The 11,003-nt window shown below is 45.6% G+C and overlaps 1 protein-coding gene across 1 annotated transcript; it reads left to right on the top strand.

Annotated features, from left to right (window-relative positions):
• The first annotated feature begins 3,794 nt into the window (after positions 1-3,794).
• LOC144124272 (uncharacterized) lies at positions 3,795-10,564 on the top strand. The gene is made up of 5 exons (XM_077656910.1): positions 3,795-4,019; positions 5,413-5,519; positions 5,599-5,658; positions 8,122-8,196; positions 10,460-10,564. Exons 1-5 carry the CDS (start codon positions 3,881-3,883, stop codon positions 10,562-10,564), a joined length of 486 nt encoding a protein of 161 aa, XP_077513036.1. The 5' UTR covers positions 3,795-3,880.
• The last annotated feature ends 439 nt before the right edge of the window (positions 10,565-11,003 follow it).

Genomic DNA, 11,003 nt, shown 5'->3' with positions numbered 1-11,003 from the left:
AGAACTCCCACTGGCCCCACGGGGCTCACGTCGGCTACCTATGTTGGACCAACAGGGGGCCTCACTTCGTAGCCCACTTTGTGCTAGGCTTATATAACCCACCAAAGCGCAGCTTTGCTCTGAGTAGCGCAATACTTGTAATCTATTACGTATTTTTAGAATGTTGTATTCGTAAACGAAACACTCCGTCTATATGTAGTATTTTAACATTTATAACATGCAGCATTTTTAGCGCGGCCGCCTTTTCAGGTTGTGTACATCCGATTTGCTTGCTTTACTCGATTTTGCCATATCTCAAATGTGCAATAGTTAGAATCCAGCATTGTTCGCACTTCAAACTGTGCTCTCGTTCTTTAGGGGGGGGGGGGGGGGGGGGGGGCTATATGGCTATATGTCTAACGTTACGGGTTTTGAATCCCGTATACATGGTTTTTCCGGGCGACGCCTATAGCGTAGAGTTATGCGGTAGTAACGAGACACTTAATTTGGACACGTCTCTACTTCGCAGTCTAACCATTCTATCCCTTTTGACAGGAGGATCGTTTCGCGTGAGCGCACAGTCGCTGTTGCCTCCGGCTCCTGTCGACTACATATCATGGTTTCGTGAGAACAAGCGCCTCTGGACAAACTTGCAGTTTCCCCATCTCCTCGAGCGCTCCACGTTGATAAATAACCTCCTCTGTCCTCCAATGTTTGGCCAGGCTCGATCTGTGCCCCGTCGCCTAATAGCAGCGCCGGGGCTCCGTTCCAGGTAGCGCGCGTCCAAGGTATACATGTTCGGATTCCTTGGTATAAACTGAGAGTAGGACTTTGGCCTGTTTACTCATGCTTCTGAAGTGATGGAGTATCCGCATGATCCGCAAGAGCTATTGCGTACAAATCCTAGCACATTTGGAAAAATGAACAGGTAAAAGATAAATCAAAGCGCGAGTGTCACTGAATTGCGAGCAGGCCTGGTAAGGTCAAACTATATATCTGAGAGGCAACGACAATAGGAAGCGTCGCCGGGAGAATAGTAATGTATTAAAAAATAAATTTATTCAGAAAAGGCGGACCCATGGTTTGGTTTTTTGTTTTTTTTTTGGGGGGGGGGAGGATATGGCGCATTATCTGTCTCATATATCGTTGGACACCTGAACTGCGCCGTAAGGGAAGGGATAAAGGAGGGAGTGAAAGAAGAAAGGAAGAAGAGGTGCCGTAGTGGAGGGCTCCGGAATACTTTCGACCACCTGGGGATCTTTAAAGTGCGCTGACATCGCACAGCACACGGGCGCCTTAGCATTTTTCCTCCATAAAAACGCAGCCACCGCGCTGAATACAGAAAGGGAACGCATTTGGCCATTGTGCTGTATAGTTGACTGCCACCCCAGATATTTCGAAAAACCCTCGATCCTTATAGCTGCTCCAGAGCAACTGATGATGAAGACCTTCAACACTGCGAATGTTGCTAAATGTATCTGGCTGCCGTGGAGCTTCATGCTAAGAATACTAGATTAAGTTGGCGTTACAATCGTTCAGCTGTCAAGAAACAGGCGGTGCGGTGCGGCTTCATGCAAGTAATTGTATGGACTCAACTAATGGTGAGACGTACATGATTCTTTATAATCCAGTTCACTTCGAATGTAGTTGCACCTCCCTATTTTGCGTAATTGATTCTGTTGTCTCCTCGCATCATACCTGTCGTGTAGGCCACGCATGTATGTGAAGCTTGCCTACGATGCCAAAATTTTGAGCCTAGATAATGCTTGAAATGAAACTGAGTGCAGGGTAGACCCCCTTGATTGAATGGTAACGTTAAGAGACAGATAAGGAGAGCGTGGATTGGAGATCAAAATACAGTTAATGGTATCTCAGTTGAAATCATGATCTTAATATTCAAGAGAGAATTTCGCAACGTAGCCATGCAGGAGCGGCAGGAAAGGTGATGAGGATATGATAGTGAAATTTTCAGAGACAAAGGTGGCAGGGTCTGGTGCGAGCTAGGCCCGGCAGATAAAGATCGGGTGAAAAGAGCCGTTGCTCAGTATAGTGGACTTATCCTGCCTGATGTGGCTGGCTTGAAAATGGTCAATCACGGGCTTCAATCAGTTTTTTTCTTGCTTCATCTGAAATTCTATAAGATTCCAAAGTGGTTCCAAAGTGGAACTGCGGGAGGACATCCTAAGCAACTTTGGATATGAGAATGCCCAATACAATGTGCGAACATGTACAAAATATGTTCTAGCGTTCAAGCTCATTATTTTACAAATCGAAGATGACAACCAACAGCACGAAGAAAGCAACAAAACAAGTGGCTACCGTAAACGACCAATGAACTCCTATGCAATATTGTGCACAAAAACCGCGTTTCAGTCGGCGTTTGAGGTGTCCTAGAGTTTCTTTTGACCTCTTCAGTCAAAGAAATACTGCGATGTAGTTTTCATTGTCACTTTTTTGTCCTGGGAGAGGGCAAAAAACTTGGCGCGTTTTTCAGGGCTATTTGTTTTGCTCCCGTGACACCCATGGCGAGTAATGTCTGTATAGCTTTTTTTTTTTTTAGAGCTGACGCTGCACACCGACGCCGAGGCGCAGAGTACTGAGTAGGCTTTTTTGGACGTTGGAGCGGCTAGGTAGTATTCTGTAAGGTGCTGCCCACTTAATTCTCTTTCCGAACTCCGATCTTTGTTACGCAGCGCTCTGCAGAGACATGGGAGAAAGTTATTCGCGTTGCAGTCGCCGCAGAAGTAAATACTCTCGGGCACGCAGAGCAAACCGCTCAACTGTGCGATGTTCTAAGCGCTTCGGCGTCCAACAATATCTGCGCGCAGACACGTAAAATGTTAGCGCGCACACTCGCCGATAACGCCATCTATGGAAGCGTTGCGTAAACCACCACCTTCCCTTAAAATTGATGCAAACTCCTCAAGGCCTTCTTAATGGTTTGGAATGTGGGGTTAAACCGCGAAGCTGAAAATGCCCATGAGAGACGATGTAATGGAGGGCTATGAATTAATTTCGACCACCTGGGGTTCTTTAACGTGCACTGACATCGCACATTGACATCGCATATTTCGCTTAATCGAAATGCGGCAGGGATTCGATACTGCGTCCTTCGGCTCAGCAGCCAAAAGCCATCTTCACAGAGCCGGCGTGGCGGTTGAGACCTGTTTGGGTTGTCAGAGTAAGCTTATATTACCTCTCGTTCTGATATCAGCGTGCCAAGGTGCAAGAGTGGTGAGCACAGTGGTGTGTTCAGACAAGCCGCCATAAATCGATTTCGATGATGCGCAATCTTCCGATCTCAACAACGGCCAACGCGACAGACTCAGCACCACGTTCTTCATTCTGTCACAAGATGCACCATAAGTACGATGTTTTATGGCGACTACAGTGAAACTTCGGATGGTGTTCGCTGGCGAATGAAACCTAAGTCGCTCTTTCAAACCAGCCATAGAATTTCTAATAGCAGAAGACAGAGAAGAAGCTTTATTTGCAGAGGTGTGCCTATCTAGCCGCCTCTTGTCTTGAATGGGGTTCATATTTCGCCTTCAAGGACAGTGCCCTGAAGTCCTACTCGTCCGCGTTCACTGGGTGCGATCCGAGAGGCAAGGGTAAGAGGAAAGAGGAACAGTGAAAAATATATATATATATATATATATGGGGTTAAACAAAACTGTCAGGGCTCCGGCTCCATCCATCGCTGACGCGTACTGTCCACATGTACAGTCGTCAGGCTACACAGCAAGGTCAGAGGTACGGCTCGCTGTCGCAGCTGTCGTTTGATAGAAATCGCACGAAAGAAGGAGTGGGAACGCGCGCCCGTTCCGCACTCAGCGCGCGCTTTAGCGATCTGCGCTCCACTTTTTCTTCGGCTAAGAGAAAGTGGCGCGCAATTGTTCGCATGTACTGCATATACAAAGACAGCATGCGCGGCGTGACTCTGCTACGGCCGCTGTGCATTGTCGCCGTAACTGTTGCCATTTGTGTCGAGGTCGAACACGTCGACGGAGCCACAGCGGACTTTTGCGCCGGAGGCAGCGGTATGATTTCGCTTTGCTTGAACGTTGAAAGGAATAAACAGAACTCAGTGAATATAAGTGTTTTAAGTATGAACATTCACCAACAAGCCCAATTGTGGGTTGTAAATATATGTGGCAGTAAACTGTACTTCTCATTTCGCGAACCGTAATATAGAGTGCTAAAGTAGTGGTGCGTCTGTCAGAATGTATGTTCTAGGCCAGATGAGTTTCCCGCCTAAGGCGGAGCTTTGCAAAATCAGTCATAAGTTTCGATTATCAGAAGTAAAACTATTTGGAATTGTATTACAGACAACTGCAGAATTGACAATTCATCATGCTGTTATGATTTCGCGTATTTATGTTTGCGCTTTGCATGCTTTGCTTTCTACTGTATTTTGTGTACTTGTGCTTTGACCATATGCTGATGCCTGAAATTCATGGTTCTTTTTGGCAATTCCTCTCCTATAATGGCCCTCAAGTGAGGGCTACAGTATCCTCAAATAATTAAATAAATTTCATCTGGGCATTATGATACTATACTCTTCAGAGTTTCGATGAGAATGCTCCTACAGTATATATCAAAGCTGCAACGACGCATACGATGCGCTTCATATCAAGTGAAGTATGCAGAATTCATTTCAACAGCCTAGTGTATACTTCAACGTCCATGTAGGTCGGAATGCGTGGTTGTTTTAGCTTTTCGCCTCCCCTTAAAGAAACTAGCAAGTGTTCATATCGAGTTACAAGATTATGATTGGAGTGAAAAGAACCTGCTTTGTATACACAGAGTCGCGGGATGTATTACCGGTGAAGAAAGAAGTTCAAGCTTCAACTCAGCATTGAAATTCGCTGAAAACGGGGCGAGGAGATTTTCTGCAGCGAAACTTTTTGTGACAATACCGGCGTACCCAACAATGTGACATGTCAATACGTTGTTAAATTCATTGTGATTTTTCTCTTTAGTGAGTATATTTTTAATATTTTTTTTTTGCGTCTACGCTTATCGTGGAGCGCTTTTCTGCCGCGCTGGCTTCGCGTCGGCAACTGGAATGGCAAAACAGTGACAGCACTGGGGGATACGGTGGATCGGATCAGTATTTTTGCGCGCACAGCAGCAATGCATAAAATTTATGCTTGTGCATGCCTAGCAGTAATGTTTTTACCCGCATAGCAGTGAGTTCTCGTTAAAAATGCCTTACGCCGTTTGTAACGCAACATTGAGGGTGGGGGAACTCTTGACAGCAAGTTTTTTTGCTGCGCGTCAAAAACTCTTTGAATGCGGTCGTTTTAAATGGAAACGAACCCGCGTGGCATCGTGCTGAGATTTAATGCGGGAAAATGCAGCTATCGGGCTTCTATAGGCGATGGTAGCTCCTACGGCATACCAGTACAGGAGCGTTGCCCACCGACACAGGCGTCGTGAAGGCAAGTCGGAGCGCATCGCTGGGTGCCAGGATACTGACCAAGTGCGGCCGTAGCATGGTGCTCAAGTACACGCTCCCGTCCAAGCAGTTCTATAAGGTAAGCGACCTGAATGACTTTACTACCACATGTTGCTGGCTCCAGCAACTAGCTTTTTCTTTTTTTGTTTTTAATACAGATCCTGACCTGCACTTGCATCGTGACGCGCTTGTGTTACGCACATGTGGTCCCGAATAAGGTAATGTGCAGTCCGTAGTTTTTTTTTTTAGCCATTGCTCCGAATATGCACTCTAAAGGCAGAATGCAGTGAATGGGACGATCAAAATAGAAATGAATTAGATCTCCGGAAAGACAGCCTTAGGTAAAAACATTCTAGGCGCAACAAAATTGTTTGACGTCTTCCTCAACGACTGATGTTGTGCCACACGCCCATGACTCCTCTTTGGAACTAAACGACCGCATGCCGCTATCTTCCGCATGGACGATGGTCTCAGAAGTAGCCCGCTAAACATTCTGTGTATGCCCCAGCCTGAAATAAATAATAAATAATCACAGCGCTGGCAGAAAAATTCCCGCCGTTTCAGTTCAGTCAGCAGTGAGGCATCAACATCAAACTACACATGTGCACTTAGGTCGCAGACTTTGGCAGTTGAAATTGGGCCTTGTTAAAACGAGTCTTAACAGATTTAGTCCCCAGTGTCGCGAATTATTGACATATCGCTTGCACACCGTGCAAACGGTATGTCAAAATATTGTGAAACAGTGCATGCAAAATATTGTTTACCGTCTCTGGGCCTTCAAGTTCGTTCAAGACCTTCGATGTGGTGTTTCTCACAACTTGGACTAAATGCACAACATCGACCACATGCATTAAGGTCGCATTAAGGCGACACACCAGTTTATCATATTTTTGCGACTGCCATTGGAATTGGCTTCTGAATGTGAGTAGATTACCTAGCATGATGTGGAGGTAATGATTTTTTCCTTGATTTCATAATTTGGTCAGAAAGTGGTAAATAATGAAAAAGGCGGACATTCCAGTGCGACAAGCGCTCCAGACTTGACAGGAAAGGCTCATCTATAGTGTTATTAATCCGTTTAGACAGAACGGGAGTCGTAGATAATAGCGAGAAAATGAAGTGTCATGTGGGAAATTTTGCAAGCTCTGTTAAGCAGCGCAGGCCTATTTAGATCCATTTTTAATCACACATTGAGAATAGCGCTTGTTCGCTTGTGGTCGTCCCTTCTTACGTGCACTGTATTTTGTTCAAGCTCACCCCTTTCAAAATTTTATTGTGTATCTCGTGTACGTATAGACCGTAGACACACTGTCTTTTCCGCAGAAGACGTGCAGGTTTCTCAGGAATCAGGCTGCTGTCTCAAACCTCGCCCACATGGAACGCACTCTCCATATCTTAATAATACGCAAGCACTAGAAGCCTCATGGCGCCAAAAGGTGTCGTTGGTCATAAATTTCGCCCATTGGCCGGAGTGAAGTGTCGTCACCAGGCCGGGAGTGTCGTCACTTCCGCCAAAGGCATCAACAGCTGCTAATGCTGTCGCATTGCCAACACATAATGCAATTAGGTACCCCAGTCAATTTTTTTACCACCTCATTTGACCCTGCAATGGCTCGCGTGTCGCATGCCACGCAGACGATAGAAAGGGCAAAAGTTTTCAGACGTGTTCGCAAAATATTATTAAATTATAACATACCTCCATAAATCATGTATCCCAACATATTTATAAAAGTAAAATAAAAGTGCGAGGAGGCGTGGAGAAAGATCACTCCGCGCAAAAGTTAGCTAACCTTCGCAACCATGCCAAGTTTTAACGACAATATGTCCGTCAATGGAGTGAATCCGTGATTGAATGACTAAGCATTTCTCTTGTTTTGTTACATATGGCTCAGAGTATATCATCACAGCTTTAACCTGCTTGTACATTAAGAAAGTAGCGTTATTTGATAATTTCATTTTCATAGTAATTATGTTTTTCGTAATAATAAATGTAGTAGCTATTTTATTCATTACATTTCCGCGGTGTAGCGACCAGTGCGCAACGAAACGCTGCCTGTTCGCAAGTTTTATCCGACGTTCTCATTGCCTGGGTTCCATATGTGTATCAGCAGCGCGAACTCAAAACAGGAAGAAGGCATGAGTTGTTCTATCTTCTATATGTGCGGGTTCAGTTTTCGTCAAATAAAGTTGGAAGTTAAGCGCTCTGTACTATCTTCTTCTTCTTCCTGTTTTGTGTTCGCGCTGATGACACAAATGGATCACAACCAACAAGCGCGGCAGATGGTGTTATTCATTGCCTGGGTATTGCAGGGTAAGGGAAAAAGCTAAAGAAAAAGGAAATACCATTAAATTAATTACAACAAAAGTGGAGGTTCTGAATAATAATTATTTTGTCTCCGCGACTCTTTTTTACACTGCATCGGCTTTCAGGTATCGACCATGTGAATGGCCCAGTTGTTGTTGTGTTCCTAACTCAACAACAGTACGTGCGGCCATCAGACTATTCTCCTCTCCTCCACAGTAAAGCTAAAAGCAACTACCAGCACCGAAGTATGTTGCTCCCATTTACGATATAACTTCTTTTTACGCGGCCTGCAGCATGTGATCGAAATGCACTGGGAAAATTTTAAGGGAAGAAACACTATACTAAGCTCAGTGAATTGCACTGCATTATTTTTCAGAACATGGGTGAGTTTCGGCGTCAGATCACGAAGTGCTACATGGATTATTCGAAGTGGTTTGTCCATGCAAGGCCGGTAAGTGGCGTTGTGGTGAAATTATGCGGGCACAAAAAAAAATAGACATTCACTTGTGAACTCTGTGAAGTGTAAACGTGGCGCTATTACGTCAGTGTCCCTTCTCTCAGTACGCACGCACAAAATACCACAAGTCCTTAATAACCGTGAGGCACATTTTGCGCACTGCCTCGAGGGATTTCTCACGATCTCTTGTATAGGCCTATCGCAACTTAGATTTCGGAACGCGGCACCACAACGCCCACAGTTTGTTGGACACCGGTAGTATTCAAGTCACACCTTGCCGGCTCCGCACACAGTCGTGAGGAACATGAGATGGAACAAGGTTTGAGCATTAATTTATATATTACTCATTATTTATGTGCGACAAGTACAGCTTTTTTTCTGTTTCCGAACTAGTTTCCCCCTTGGCGTATAATCTCCAGAAGTCATTCTCAAATTTATTGAAGAAATAACCAGAAAATTTCGCTATCTTGGGCAAAAAGTTTGCTCACTCACATATTTCTACGACTATACCTTCTCAAGAAAAGAAAATCTGGACAAAAGCTTCTAGGTTTCGTGGCTTTCAGAGTGTGCTGCATATGCATAGCTCTGAACATAAATTACCGCGGGAAGTTTGAATCCATGGTACACCCTACTGATTGACACTTGGGAAGAGCTGAACCGGAGCCACGACCCGGATCAGCAGACTTATCATCCGTCAGGCGGAGACAACTTACTACAAGACTCTCTCCGCGGTCTCCGGTGCTGAGAGCCGGCTGGGAGGCACCCGCTCCTAATTGCTGCGCCCCGACCGTGAGGCCCCATGATGGCGGGAATAGAGTTCATTCATTCATTCATTTTCTACAGCCATCAGGACAAGTCGGTGCAAGCTCAGGAAGAATTTTAGAGCCAGATTATGCAGCAAGTAGTATTAGCAGGTCGTCAGTATCAAGAGCATTGTGCACCGTCTCACCAGTCTTTATTTTTTTCTCAATTACAAATGAAAATTTTTCCATTTAGTTATGAAGTGTTCGCTAGAGACGACCGACAGGCGGCGCTAGTTGATGTCCAAGAAAGCTGGGCATGTCGTAGTGAGTTCCCGTATGTATCTAAGAAACTCCTAACTTAGGCCTATTGTTGACACGCTGGGCTTCTGCCTTTCTTCGTTGCATTCCACTCTTGATTTTCAGGACGATACTATGTTGCAGCTGCCAAAAGTTTAGCACGAGATCTCCACAGCATCCATGCAGTTGTTAACGGTTTGATTCTGACCTTGTACAAAGCGTAGCTTGGCACACCATTGTTCTAGTGTAAAGGTACCCAGTTTTTATTCCAATCCGATTATTTTCGTGCTTCGATCTTACTGGACAGGCCCTCTCTGGGAGGCGGTATGGAATGACAGTGTAATGGAACAAAGTAATGTTGGCGGTCAGCTGTTGGCTTATTCGTATCCCACTGGGACGAATAAATTGGTGTTGATATACAAAAGTGCCCAGAACAGCATCCTTCTCGTTGATTTGGAGACTAGGGCGCCTTACGAAGATTTTTTTTTTTTCAAACGTTCGAACAGAAGCGGAGAAATTATTTCTTCAGAGTTAGTCAACAGTTCCCAGGCCAGAGGGTTCCCTTTTACATTTACGACACCCCCGAAACTCAAAATCTCCCGAGGATGGGGAGGAGACTCATCTTCACACCTAAGGACCTTGATAGTTTCACAGGCATTGTTCCGTAAATGCCCGACTATAACGCTCAAAAGCAAACCCCATGTCATGGGAACTGTTTACCAACCCTGAATATTGCTTAACTTTTTGCCACTTTCCTCAACTTGAACTTCCTCCCCTGTTATCTCCAGTTGTGCTTCCAGAAGCATTGCCTCGCTTTAAAGATACACAGAGGAAAAATAGACTTGGCCTGTGTCGATATACAACACCGTTCTTACGAGAAAGAGGCAACACTCATAAAAAAACTGAGACTTTATCAGCTAGAAAAGACAAAAAAACAATACAAATGTCGCCCCATCGGCCGATTTCCTAAGTGACCAAGTGAACTGTGTGCGGCAACCTCGAAATGTCGCTAAGATCCCGGAGTCTATGCTACACCGTCATTAGGTCCGTTCGATTAATTTGTACTACATGAACTGGTTCTCTCGGTGCTGCACTTCGCCTTTAATTTCAGTGGCGCAACAAGGCGCCCTCTGCACGATGCCATTCGTTTCAAAAAAGTGCAGATGTCGTGCAGGTATAGTTCAGAAAAGGTTAAGCAAGTCTGTGCACCTCCTCAGTGGTCGGTGCCGAAATCGTGCAGCTTCCGTAACAATGGCTCGCCCGATGTGATAAACGGCGAAGAGACTCAAGTTATCCAACTCGTCGAGGAGAACGGTGCCTGACACGGGACAGATAGTCGCACGGAGCATCACTGGGGCCCTATATTTAGGGCTCCACCTGAGAAGGCTTGGGGGGGGGGGGGGGGGGGGGGGGGGGGTTGTGGCCCTCGTCGGCACCTCGCACGACCTTTCGACGGACCTGTCCCCAGCGTATTTCCTTTAGGCCAATAAAGTTATGACAACAACAGCGATACTCGACACCATGTATGTTAATTAGAGAGCAAACAGGTGCATGCGGTATGCCCGTTGTTGTAAAAACCTCATGCGCGCGCACATCTCAAGCTTGGTTTGCATGCAAGCGAACTGTAAGCGAACTGCAGCCCAGTGGGCGCTGTAACTCTCTTGGATGTCCCATGGATGTCCCAAACATCCACAGGACATCCAAGGGAGTCTCAGTGCCCATTGGGTGGGCAGTTTAGCGGTGCGTAGCGGTGAAAAATTT

Source organism: Amblyomma americanum, chromosome 3 (genome assembly GCF_052857255.1).
Source record: "Amblyomma americanum isolate KBUSLIRL-KWMA chromosome 3, ASM5285725v1, whole genome shotgun sequence".
In the NCBI taxonomy this organism is placed as follows: domain Eukaryota; kingdom Metazoa; phylum Arthropoda; class Arachnida; order Ixodida; family Ixodidae; genus Amblyomma; species Amblyomma americanum.
The sequence above is the reverse complement of the archived record's forward strand: the minus strand, read 5'-3'. Positions and strand labels throughout refer to the sequence as shown.

Bases quoted from the DNA above. Each gene is read 5' to 3' on its own strand.
- LOC144124272 (XM_077656910.1), top strand. From the start codon at position 3,881: ATGTACTGCATATACAAAGACAGCATGCGCGGCGTGACTCTGCTACGG. The intron at 4,020-5,412 runs GTATGATTTCGC...CCACCGACACAG, and splicing joins CTTTTGCGCCGGAGGCAGCG to GCGTCGTGAAGGCAAGTCGG. The intron at 5,659-8,121 runs GTAATGTGCAGT...ATTATTTTTCAG, and splicing joins CACATGTGGTCCCGAATAAG to AACATGGGTGAGTTTCGGCG.